At 37.9% G+C, this 13690-nt stretch overlaps 1 protein-coding gene across 6 annotated transcripts in view; it reads left to right on the top strand.

The window, feature by feature from the left end:
* Positions 1 to 2: 2 nt before the first annotated feature.
* The window catches only part of TTC3 (tetratricopeptide repeat domain 3), a 117890-nt gene continuing 104202 nt past the window's right edge, over positions 3 to 13690 (top strand). Inside the window, exons 1-3 of one of the 6 annotated variants that reach the window (XM_041735281.1) lie at positions 3 to 57; positions 12529 to 12683; positions 13537 to 13579. In XM_041735281.1, coding sequence (XP_041591215.1) covers positions 12540 to 12683; positions 13537 to 13579 — 187 coding nt within the window. In that variant the 5' untranslated portion in view covers positions 3 to 57; positions 12529 to 12539. Of the gene's footprint in view, positions 173 to 7251; positions 9851 to 12528; positions 12684 to 13536; positions 13580 to 13690 lie in introns of those variants that run through there. The other 5 variants (XM_041735279.1, XM_041735280.1, XM_041735282.1 and 2 more) reach the window with 5 other exon arrangements.

The raw sequence follows: 13690 nt of genomic DNA, 5'->3' as shown, positions 1-13690 counted from the left end.
CCGAGGCGGCGGCGTCGGCGGCGGCCCGCGTCCGAGGCTCGCGGGCGGCGGGCCCCGGTGAGTGCACATCTGGCGCGCGGCGGGGCTCCCGGATGTGTCACCTTGTCGCGCTGCAGCCGAGATGCCCGGGGAGAGGGGCCCTGCACACCCCCTCCGTGGGTGTGTGGTGAGTGTGGGTGTCGCTCGCTGTGGTGCCCGCGGTGTGTGCGTGGGTCGGGGTGCGGGGGCGCTGGGGGTGTGGCCGCTCCTGTCGGACCCAGGGGGTGTGTCCCCTTTGTCTCACGGTCCCCTCCGGCGAGCTCGGGGTGAGGGTGGGAGTGGCCCCTTTGTGCGCGCGTCCCCCTGCCCCGCCGCCCGCGCACTCGTCGGGAGGGCGACCCCCCTGCAGGCCACGGGGGCCGGGGTCGGGGCCGGGCTGCGGGCACGCGCCTGCGTGTGGCTTCTTTTGTGTCGCGCCCGTTCTGGGTCGCGGCGGGGGCGCCTCGAGCTCGTGGGGGGGCGCCTTCTGCGTGTCCCCGCCCCGCCCCCTCCCCCCTCCCCCCTCCCTCTTCCGGGGACTGCGCCTTCTGCAGTCCTGACCCCGTCCTAGAGCATCCCCCACCCCCGTGCCTGGGCCCTGAACCGGGGTCTCCGTTCCCTCGTGCGCGTTCCTGAACGCTCGTGTGCCTCCCGCCTGCGCCCCCCGTGTTGATGACAACCGCAGTCGAGGCCCGGGGGCGGCTTCCCTCCCAGGGAGGGGACCTGGAGGTGGGAGGTGGGGGTGGGGGTGGGTGAGAAAACCAACCCAGCGCTCCCCCCTCCCTCCTCCTGGGAGCATCCTCCCTCCTTCCCTCCCTCCGTCCGTCCGCCCCCGACGAGGGTGGGAAGGGGCCGACGGCGGCGGGAGTGTTGACGACATCGAGTGTGGCTTGTGCAGCCAGCTTTTTCTGGGGACGGAATTTGGGGGGCGGGGGGAGTCCAGGGCCAGAAATGGAGCCGAAGCGTAGGTGAATTTTGGCTGGTGACGGTGCAGAGTGCTTTTTCCAGAAGCGCCGTAGATGCCCAGAGCCCTTCAGCTGCAAAGACTCCTTTTGCAAAATACACACACGCACACGCCCGTTGGGCAAATGCATTGTCGCTGTGCCTGGGCGTCCTTGGTATAATACATAACGGGTTCGTCTAGCGTCTGATGGCGTTCGCATAAATTCCCTCTCTCGATTCTGCCCAACATCCTGGCGAGGGCACTCAGTAGACGTGCAGATTTTTACTCCTCCCTTGGCAGCAGTTTTCTCATAGTCACAGCTCTAGTTAGGACATTTATTATTATTATTATTATTATTATTGCAAGAAATGGGCATTTTATCCTAAGGGAAATGGGGTTTGTTACAAGGATACACAGGGAAAGAAACCTCTCGGATCGATTAAAGATCCACCTCCTACGCTGCTTCTTGCTCAAAGGCTCGTGCTCTGCGCTCGAAGGCTGTGTTTTGCTATTATTTCTTTCTGTTCATTTGATCAATTTTCTTACCTTTGCCTAATTTCCCTTTTTTTTTTCTTTTTAATTTCTGGAATATTTCTCATATACGATACAAAGGGGGGAATCTAACCAACCCACGACTCAGATTTGCAAATGTAATTATTTTGCCAAATTTGCTTCAGATCCTTTTTTATTTTAAGAGATAAAATTGCAGATACTGGAGGCGCTCCGAGTACCCGCCCCTCCTTCTCTAGAGGTAGCCACCGTCTTCAGATTTGTGCGTATCATTCCCTTGCGTATTCTAGAGTTGGTTCACAGTGAATCCATAAACAATATGCAGTGGTATGTGTTTTAAATCTGAATGGTATTAAATGATATTAAGTCTTTTTGCAACTTGCTTTTTTGGATCAGCATCAAATTTGGGGATTTATATACAAATGAATTGGTTAATTGTGTGATCTCTGGTTCATTCATTTTAATTGCTGGTATAGAATTCAATTGTATGAATATACCATACTTTATCCATTTCCCAATTGATGGACTTTGAAGTTGTTTCTGGTTTTCGACTCTAAAAACAATCCTGCAGGAAACACCTTTGTACTTGTCTGCTTGCGCACACATTTGAAAGGTGTATCTAGGAGATAACACCTCGTAGTAGAATTGCTGGATAGTAGAATATGTGCATCTTCAACTTAACTAAATATCACAGAAGCTCTCAGAATGATTGTACTAATTTTCACTCTCACTGGTATTGAGTGAGGACACCCATTTCCTCACATCCTTGCTAATATTTTATGTTACTAGACTTTTACTTTTTTTGTCTCTGCTTTACTGACCAGCTTCTTTATAACTTTAGCTTATGGCTAAATTTGCTTGTAGCCACCTTGGCTTTTGCTCTAGCTATGTGTCAGATGGGTTCATCTCTCACAGCTAACTGGCTCAGTCTTTATCTCAAGTGGTCTTCATAAGATTAAATCCAGTAAAAATTTGTTTTGCACCTATGGTTGATGTAAAGATAGTAATTTCCATAGTATGTTTTATGTACCTCTCTAGTGGCAGTTGAGGTGATGTAATTTTAAAATATGATGAATGGTTTTGAAAAATCCTTTTTCCTTCTTTAATGTAATATTTGGTACAGTCAAACCACATGTAACAAAAATGAAAAAATTATATGTGACGTATATGCAGGTTGTGAAGCAAAACAGTAAAATGAACACCAATCAATACACCACTCAATCCAAGAATCAAAATGACCAGTATTATATGTGCTCACCTCCAGAGTGACTATCCTGAATTGTCTGTCATTCCTTGCTTTTTAAAAATGATTTTGTCAGATATGTGTATATCCCTCAACAATGTATTTTATGGTTTCTGTTGTTTGAGATTTTAAAAAAAGGAATTCTGGATACAGTTTTCTAAGACTTGATTATTTCATAAGCTCAATGTTTCTAAGAGTCACTGATATTGAGTAGAGATACAAGTCATTAATTTTCACTGCTGTGTAATATTCCACAGGTGAATATAACACAGTGTATACATTCTTCTTGACCGTTTGGCTATTTCTAGGTTTTGCTATTATGAAGATTCTTGTACCTATCTTCTGGTACACAGTTATAAGAATTTCTCTTAATTTGCATCCTGATATATGACCCCCAACGGGATAATGATATTTCTAGGGAGTACTTGGGGGAGAGTAATATTATTGAATCAATTTCTACTGTGTACTCTTTCTTAAAATTGATAATGCCCGAGGCCTGTGTTAGAGGCCTCCCGTTCTACTTTCCACCTTCCCTTTCCTAGTAGCACTTCTACCTTAAGATAAGGAAGGCATACCACTTGTCCATATGGAGTATTTCTAAGGCATTGTCCCAAGCAGAAAAACTCCATGGAAAACAAAGAGGTAATTCAAAATCCTATATTCAGTATATAAGTAAACATATTGTATATTACATATATAATTAAATATATTGCAGGTCTGATATATAAACAAATCATATATATATGTAAGTCATATATATATATATACATATAGTGTTAGAGAAAGCTTTTTCTAATCCAGGTGCTTCCCATCTCAAGAGTGACATTTGCAATACGTTTCACATTTTATGTCTAATTATCGGTGTATATAGTAATTTTTGATCAATTCTATGCTATAACAGTTTAGGCCAATGATACGTCAGTTTTTTTAAATATCCCAAGAAATTCATCATTTGCAATTATTTAAACTTGGGCTGAACACTTTTAGATGTCATCTTAGTGTGAAAATGATTTAAAACATTTTTAGTGGTTTGTGAGTAAAGAAAGTTGGAATACTACGATGGTAAGCTATTTGCTAGAAGTCAAATCCCTGGGTTATGGAGTATGAATGTTCAACTTTACCAAATGGTTTTCTGAAGTGATTGTACCACCTTGTATTTTGGCCAGCAGTTTTGTCAATTTATATACTTTGATAAGCAGTGTATAAGAGTTATAGCTGAGTCATATCTACTTCAACACATATCCTCATATATCTTGATATTTGCCAACCAAATGGATATGAAAGAATGTGTCATTGTGATTTTAATTTGCATTTCTTTGTTAATGAGTTTGAGCATCTTTTCATATGTTTATGAACTCTTTCTCTTTTGTGAAATATCTGGTCATCTTTTACCCATTTTTCTCTTGGGTTGTCTTTTAAAACTAATAAACTGGTAACACTGATCTTTTATTGATTGTATGCACTGTAAATATCTTCTTCCAGTTCATGGCTTGTCTTTTTACTCCTTATGGTGTGTTTTGGTGAACAGAAGTTCTTAATTTTCATGTAATCTAATTGGAGACTTTACCTTGCTTTGGAATTATAAAGACATTCTCCTGTGTTTCTTTTTAGAAGTTTTAAAATGATGTCTTTCACATTTAAATTCATAATTCATCTGGTATTGATTTTTGTGTACAAGTGAGGCAGTGATCCACATTCATTTTTTTCCTCCCTGTGGCTGCAGCTGTCTCATACCATGCATGGAATTGGCCCTCTGTTTACCAGCATGGTTTTGTTTCTGACCCCTTTCTGTGCCACTTGTCTCCTTCACTGTCTCTGTGTTAGATCACGCTGTCATAATGAATCCTTTAGCTTTACCAGAAATCTTGCTATTGGGGGCAGGAGATCTTGAGTCTCAGATGTTCTTGGACCTTTGTTCTTGTTTTAAGAATCAACCTATCACATGATGTGAAAAACTCTTTGGGAATTAATTGGAATTATTGAATCAATATGAGGGAGAATTGAAATCTTTAAGATTTTGAGCGTTCCTGAGAACATGGTATGTATTTCATTTATTTAGGTTTTTAATGTCTTTTAATGTGATTTTACGATTTTCTCCATACAGATCCAACAATTTTAAAATGTTGATTCTGATGTTTCTAGTTTTGTTGCTTTTATAAATGGTGTTATTTTTTAAGATTCTATTTTCTCACTTTATTGTTAGCTAAATAGAAATTTAATGGATTTTTATATTAATCTTTAGCCATCACTTGAAAAACTTTCATTATTTCTAATAGAATTTCTGTAATTCTTTTGAGTTCTGTGTGAATAATTGTATCATTGCAAATATTGACACTTGGTTCTTCCTTTCAATTATTTTCCCTTCAAATTTTTTTTTTCTGGTCTTAATATGATGGCGTACTTTTACATCTGTGTTCAATAGAAATGATTATCGTTGTTAGAAGTGATTATAGTAGGTATACATGTCTCATTCCTGATTTTAAAAGGAATGTTTTCTCATTAAAAATGCGTTATTAATTAGGGGAGTCTTTGCAATTTTGTCACGTGCTTTTCTACATGGGATAGAAAAACTCATATTTTGTGGTTTTCTTTTTTAATTTATTAAATGTAATGGGTTTCAATTAATATATTTTAAAATTCTTAATTCTCTTTTGTGTTCTTTACTAAGATAAACCCAAATTGATTTTAGCGAATTGTCTTTTCATGAACTACTGGAATGAATTTGCTAATATTTTATGTAGGATTTTTGTATCTGAGTGAAATCATCTGTCATTTTTCTTTATTGACAATTTTGTCTGATTTTGGCATTAAGGTTACACTGACCTTATACTAATCAGAGAATAGTTCTTTTTGTTGTTGTTCCCTGGGACAGTTTGCATTAGAGTGATTTGTTTCTTAAAAGTGATTAGAGGTTGGAATTTACCTCTAAGATCATTTGGATCTAATGTTTTCTTTGTAGATGGATTGTAAATTGTTAATAATTTAGTAGTGATTAGCAGTTGAGTAGTAATAGGACTACAGATTTTGTTTTTAATTTGGTAAGTTTAAGCAATTTGTCTTTTCAACAAAAATTTTAAGTTGTCATCAAGTTCATGGTATTTTCTTAATTACTTTTTAAATTTCTGCTTTATTTATTGTTAATATTCCCTTTCTCATTTTGAATATTATTTGTGTGTGACTTTTTTTTTTTCTTTATTAATTTTGTCAAAAGTCTAGTTTAGTAATCTAGGCAAGTGATTAATTTTTGGCTTAATTCTATTACATTTTTGTGTTTTAGTTCATTGATTCTTTTTCTTTTACTTACCTCTTTTTCTGTGTTTGGACTTTTTTACCCTTATGTTATTTTTCTAACTTAAATTGCATTCTTAACTCATTAATTTTCAGCCATTGTTATTTCCTAGTGTAAGGAAGTTATTAGGCTGTAAACTTGCTTAAAATTAATTTTGATTTATCTAACATTGTTTAATTTATAGTGCTTTTATTGTCAAATCTAAGTACTTTTAAAATTTTTCATTTTGATTTCTTTGACTTACATGTTTTAAACTTTCCTTTGAAACATGTTTTTTAATTTCTAAATGTATCTACACTAACATTTATTTCTATTATTCATTTCTAGATTGTGTTATCAGAGAATATAGTATGTATTTTATATTTTAAAAAATATTTGCTTGCCCTGGACTTCTGGCCCTGTACATAGTGAATTATAACTTTTCAGTGTGTACTTGTGACAAATATATATTCTCTAATTGTTATGTATCTGTTAGATCAAGGTTGTAAATTATATGCTTTAGACTGTCTTTATTAATTTCTGTTTCATTTGTTATTGAGAGAGATGTGTTGCAGTCATCTCTTTTTCTTGACTTTTTGTAGTTTTAACTTTTTTTTTTTGATGTATTTTGAGACTTTGATTAGATATGTAGAAGTTTAACATTATTTTCCTCATAGATTGAACCTTTTCTATTATGCTGTGATCCTCTCCATGCCTAATTTTGCTTTCTGTCTTAGCATCTATTTAGTCTGTCCCACCTTCGTTTGGGTGGTAATACACCTGGAATACCCTTTTCTCTTATTTTACTGTCTTTTTTTTTTAATGTCCTTAAGTTTTAGGTGTCTGTTATAAAGAATATATTACAGGGCTTTTCTTTTAATCTAGTCAGCTAGTTTGTGTTTTAATTAGTATTTTTTTAATAAATTAATTCAAATCTATTGATAGCTCAATTTTTATCTAAAACTACTTTCCACGGTGCCTGGGTGGCTTAAGTCAGTTAAGCGCCTGACTTTGGGTCAGGTCATCATCTCAGGGCCCTGGGATAGAGCCCTGAGTTGGGTTCCATGCTTAGTGGGGAGTCTGCTCCCTCTCCCTCTGCTTGTGCGCATGTGTATTTTTTTTCTCTCTCAAATTAAAAAAAAATTTTTTTTTCATTTTACCCTTGTTCTTGAGAGATAGTTTCATTGGGTATATAGGTCTATCTAGGTTGATAGATTATTTTCTCTCTACATGGGAAAGATATTCTACATTCAAAGCCTCTTGCCAGTTTTATTTTTTTTTACTTGGAAGAAAATTTTCTTCTGGTTGCATTGAATTTTCTATTTTTGGTCCTATGTCATTTCCTTTCTAAGTCTGCTGGAGATATCTTTATTTATCCTCTTTTGAATACACGTGTTTCTTGATTTTGAATTTTGTCTTTCATTAAGTCTAGAGATTCTGAGCCTTGTAATAAATATTATTTATTTTATCTCGCTTTGATTTTATCTATTTTCTTCTTCTGGAAGTTTAATTGGATGTACATGTGTTGAATTGTTGGCAGATCAATTACTTTTCATCTTTCTTAGTTTTCATTTCCTTGTTTCTTTACCAGAATTTCCAGTGCTAGGTGATTTCATTAGGCACATCTTGTAGTTCATAATTTCTTTTCATCTGTGCTTAATCTTCTTTTAAGTGAATCTATTTTTTTCCTTTTACTTTTAACAGTTATATTTTTTATTTCTAGAAGTTCCACTTCTTTTTTTAGATTCCCAAGTCTTTTATAGTCTTATGTTGCTTGCTCTTTTTTCTGAATCTATGGGTATTCTGTAGGCTGTATATGGCAGTCAATCCAATGTCTGATGTCTTTAGGGGTCTAAATTCATTGCTGTTCTTTCTGTTGTCTCTCCCTCATGGTGGGTTGTCACCTCCTTTGCTTGATGATCTTTGGTTATGAACTCCTATTTGATTGATCTTTCCCTGAAGCATCTTGAGAGTTTGATTTGTGCTTTCCTCCTGATTTGTATCGGCTTCCATTGGAAGCCAGGGAGTTTGCATGGCTCAGTTTCCTCACTTTGCTTCTGGCCCAGTGCTCAGTGTCCATTATTGCTCTTGGCATTACTGTTTGTAGCTCTTGACTGTCAGCTTTAGTTTTTAGCTAGAGGTTTATTCCTTTTGGGGGGGAAAGGGTGGCTTTAAATGTTCCCTATTTCTATGAGCTATGAGCTCAGCAAAATTATAAATTTTTAAAATCTAGAACCTACTTTGTTTTGCAATGAGAGTCCCCCATTAGTTCTTTGTAACTGTTGGGATTAGAAGTCCTTTACATTAATGTTTAATTTTAGCAGTGTGTTTACTTGAGTTTGTATTAGGAAAAAAACAAACGTGTCTTACCAAGTGTAAGATTTATTGTGATACCAAATTTTCTATTAAAACGAATTTACATCTAAGTTAGAAGTTGAGTTAGTCTCAAGAAAAAATATTGAATAACAGTAGCATAGGTGGTGGGGTGGATTTTGCAACTTTAGAAAACGTTTATTTATTTAAACGTAGAAACTTGGGGAGTGTGAATAAAAGATTTGGGAAACATTGAGCTAGGGAATCAAGGTGAGTAGGGCACAGTGTATCCTCTGTGCTTAACAAAGATAAACCAGTGATGACCAGTGTGAGAACTGCTGTCAAAGAGATATGGACAGGGTACTCTGGGCTTACAGAGAAGAGATGCAAAAACTTGGTAGTAGTGAGAAATGCATCCCAGAATTAAGTATTAAGGATTGGTAAACAGGTGGTTGCAGAATAAGGTTCATGAATCAGAAGCAGTTGAGTATGAATGGCTTCTAAGTTGCATGTCATGAAGTGACTGAAAATAAAAGCAGGAACAGGATTACAAAGGCCTTACATGCTATGGATGGGAGTTTGAACCTTATTCTGAAGATGAAGGGAAGCTACTGAATGATTTTTAAGCACTGAAATGTTATCAGAGTTTTAGAGGGTGCCAGAGTCAAAAGCAAGTCGCCAGCTAGAAAGCTGCTTGTTCAGTTAGTTCAGAGGAGAAAAAATGAAACAATTAAGGCAGTGTCACTGGCATGAAGAGGTGTACGTGTGCCTATTTTAGGTTTCTTTGGTGGATGAAAATGACAGGGCTTTGTGGTCAGGTGAATAGGAATGTTGAAAAAGACTGCGGAGCCTAGATTGAATCCCAGGGAGCTACTCTGGTTAACTAGGTGGCATGTAGAGCAACTGACTGCTAACACACAGAGGAAAGAGGAAAGAACTTGGTTTCATCCGTTTGTTTTTGAGGAAAAAGATAAGTTCATTTTTGAACTTAATCCGAGAGGCTTGTGAGACATCTTAAGATTCAATAACATGTTGACAGGGACTATAGAGATGCAACACAGCCTGGAGAAATTAGAGATTCAGCATTTGGGCGTGTGTAGCCATTGTTTGCTAAAATGAAATATGAGATATTTAAAGTGGCACGTAGATTTTTTAATAGTTAAGAATTTAATGTGTATGAAAAACATAAGTTGTACATCAAACCTATGATGTCATGGATATCATGTAGGCCAAGTGAGCCCAATAAAAGAGAAATACTGGGTAAATAAAAATACATGTGTTATGTGGAAATGGTAAAAATCATGGTGGAGCTATGCAAATGATGGAAGTTCAGAAAGTGCTGTTTTAAGCCATGGGTGTGGTGGATAAGGTCACCGAGGAGAGAGTAAGCCTGAAAAGAAAAGAGAGTTAACATTTGGGTGGCGGGGAATGGAGAAGAAGAGCCCATGGAGACTGAGGAAAAGCAGCCAGAAGAATAGGAGGAGAACCAGGAGAAGATGGTCTTTGGAGTCCAAATGAAGAGTTCTGAGGAGGAGGAAGTGGTCAACAGCGTCAAGTAAGTTGTAAGCTGAAAAGTGCTCTTTGGACTTAGCATTAAGGCAGACCATTTAGCTGGAAGCATCCAAACAGTGGATTTTTAGAAGTACTCCTCTAATATTAATGTTAATGATAGCTGATATTTCTAGCATTTCCTATATGGCATGTACTATTCTAAGCAATACAAATGTGTTAACTGGTTAATCAGATAGGTAGTATTGCTCTTGCATTTGATATATGAGAACTGAAATACAGAGAGGTTAAGTAACTTGCCCAAGATCACACATTCAGGAAATGGGGAGCCATGATTCAGTCCCACGCAGTCTGGTTCCAGAGTCCATGCTCTTAATTAACCTCTGTGTCAGTCACCTTGTTGATTAAAACAGAATAGAAAATAATCATGTCAGTGTCTAATTACAGTGTAGTTGGTATAGGGTGTGCTATCACTGAAGTCAGCCAGGCTGTGAATGACCAGCATGATGTCACAGCGGCTTAGTCTGCTGTGTATGAGCACATTAATTATATTGTAATCCATGCCACAATGGTGATGTGTGGGCTGTGACAGAGTTTTTTGTTCTTGTGTGTATATGTATATATATTTATATATATATATATATATGTATATTGCTGTGAGGATATATATGTATACACATACACACACAAAATGTAAAGCGAATGAGTTTAAAAGTGTATTTATTTCCCAGAGAGCATGTGTTCCATTTTACATGCCATACTTGGGTCCTAAAGTGTCTGTTTTTTTTTTTTTTTTTTCACTTTTGGAGTTAGATTCCCTAAACTCTGGAAATATTGCTCATCCAGAACAGGTCAGGTTCCAGACCTGATAACCAGTCTGTTATAGAAGGTCACTAATGACCTCATTGTAAGCAGTACCCTTGAATGGCAGAGGTGGAAACCCATTTGCAGAAAGCCAAAAGTGAATGAGAATGGAAGATTTGAATGGGAGAGAAGGGAGGAACAATTGGTGATGAAGATGAAGACTGTGTAGGAAATAAGGGGACACAAGAGCTTTATGACTCTTGGTTGTGGTCAGAGGAGCTAATCAGAGTTAAAGATTTAAAAACTGGTTTAGACCTGCACCATGATCTGAGATATAGCCTTGGGAAGGAAGAGCCTGGGTGTCCTGGGCAGTGAAGATCATTTTAATCAAGGAGGTGAACAGGAGGCTGGGGTCTTGAAGGGATTGTCTTCATGGGCCTTGATGTGGCTGGGATGTTGAGAGTTTGGAAGAGAGAAAGGGAACACTCAACTAATAGCCAGTGTTCTTGAACAGGACAACAAGTGAGAACTAAGTAGGTGGCAATGACAAGGAAAGGTAGATGTGGTGAAATAGAGTGAGAGAGACTGTGAAATCAGAGGACCTATGTTTGAATCCTTCTAGCTTGATGAGCTTGAGCAAATTACTGAATTTTACTCAATGCTTCCCAGCTGTACCCTGCAGGTGATGATGATTGGACCTGAGAATTGCTGTGAGGATGAACGAGATAATGTATATAAAAATAATTGGTACAATGTGTGACAAATAGTTAGCTAGGAAGATTGTTATTGTTCTTCTCATACTGTGAGGTTTTCATACAGCAAATTAGACCTAAGAAGAATTAAATAGATTTGTATTTTAAGGACTGATGGTGGTCTTGCTTAGGAAAAAAGAAACTTGGTTTGTCCTAACAATAGCCAGATAATAGTGGTGAAATGGAAAGGTCTAAGAAATGGTGTTGATGTGGTTCTAGTGATGATATGAAAAGGCGGCCATTACTTGGGCAAGAGTTAGAAATGCTGCCATGCTGCATTTTTCAGTGATGTTTAGGTTTTGTAGCTATTCTCTGATAGCTATAAATCTTTATTATTGAACTTTATTCCAGAAAGAAGCCTTAGTCTGAAACTCCAGCCCTAATTTCCCTTTTCCCCCATTGAAATAATCCTTTTCAAAACACAGATAATATGTTTCATAATACGAGGCTGTTGATAATATGAGATTTTTTGCCCACCTTTGCAATCTAGCAGTGCTGTGTGTTGCAGTTGTAAGAGTGCCAGATGCAGCAATTGTTAGGAGGATGGAAGTCTGGATGTGGCTCTGGGGAGTTAGGAGATTGATGAGCTTGGCCTGTACCACTCCAACTCTGCCCCTTTGCCCAAGACAGGAACACACATAGATGGACGGATAGGAGAATATGAGCAGCAGATAAACCATTTTCTCAGTGGAGTCAGGATTCACTTCTGGCCAGGGGGTTGAGAATATGGCAGTTTGTGTGTGGTGAAATGGCATATTTCACAGGATGCAATAAAAGCAGATGGGGTAAAAGGGCAGCAATGGAAAGATGTCTTTTGTTCATTCAGCAATTATTCAAGGGTTTTACCATGTGCTGGGCACATACAAAAGTGAGTAAGATACACTTAATTATCTTCCATCTAAAGGAGACATGTAAACAAATAAGTTCAGAGTAGAAATGGTGACTGTGTGATCCTAAGGGAAAAAAAGAGATTAAACTGATATTTGAAGAGAGTTGGGCAAACAGTAGCTGAGGATGAGAATCTTCCAGAGCTCAGTGTTCTTACTGATTTTTTGGGGAGGCCTAAGTTTGAAGGATTTTTCTAATAAACTATATAAGCCAGGAAAACTGCTTCTCATATTTTCTCGAATGATTTAAGTACTGATTTGGGTTTGTGTTGTTTCCTTAGGATGGTACAGCATGGATGATTTTGCCCTGGGAGATTTCACTATAGCAGATGATGCTTTGTCAGAAGATTGCCCTTATGTGGACGGTTGTGTCTTTGCTCCTGAATTTATGTCCAATGATTATGTTCGTGTGACTCAACTTTACTGCGATGGGGTGGTAAGATTTGTTGCTCTTTTGTTTTAATGCTTTGTCTTAAAGGCTTATTATTTTGAGAGATTAATGTGAGATTGTATTAGTTTCTGGCATACAACATAATGACTTAAAATGTGTATATGTTGTAAAATTATCACCCCAAGAAATCTAGTTAAAACTACACCCATCACTATTCATAGTACAGATCTTTTTTTTATTATGCTGAGGACTTAATGTCTACTTTTTAAAGGTTTTTTGATTTAGAGTTATGGGAGTAAAGATGTTTTTGTGCTACAAAACTTTTCACAGGGAGGTACAAATTCGATTTCATAAGGGAAAGGAAGCAGTGCCTTAACAACAAGAATGTGCAGTACCAGAGAATGAGTGATGGGGAAAGATGGTTTTCTGACTGGAGATTAGAAAGGCTCTCAAGAGACAGCTGTAGATGCAGACCCCGGGGGAAACACTTGGGAAAAAAGCCTAAAGATTCACCGGTTGAAGATCAAAGTATATAAGTATATAATCAAAGTATATAAGTAAATGTGCACTGAAAAGTTTATTAGTTTAGTACTGATAGTCCTTACATTAAAAATTGAAAACTAGGGATCCCTGGGTGGCGCAGCGGTTTGGCGCCTGCCTTTGGCCCAGGGCGCGATCCTGGAGACCCGGGATCGAATCCCACACCAGGCTCCCGGTGCATGGAACCTGCTTCTCCCTCCGCCTGTGTCTCTGCCTCTCTCTCTCTCTGTGACTATCATAAATAAATGAAAAAAAAAAATTAAAAAAAAAAAAAATAAAATAAATGTTAAAAAAAAAAAATTGAAAACTACTTTTGCATTTCACTAGAGAAAAATAAAAAGAATTTTTTTTTGTTTAGGGTATGCAGTATAAAGATTTTACCCAAAGTGAGAGAAACTTAGGTGAGTACATTGGTATTTTTTATTTTATTTATTATTATTTTTTACATTGGTATTTTAATTTGTTGAGAGATTGTTTTTTTTTTTTGGTTTTTTTTTTTTTTGTTGTTGTTG

Source organism: Vulpes lagopus, chromosome 20, assembly GCF_018345385.1.
Source record: "Vulpes lagopus strain Blue_001 chromosome 20, ASM1834538v1, whole genome shotgun sequence".
NCBI lineage: Eukaryota > Metazoa > Chordata > Mammalia > Carnivora > Canidae > Vulpes > Vulpes lagopus.
This window is presented reverse-complemented; position numbering and strand designations above follow the sequence as displayed.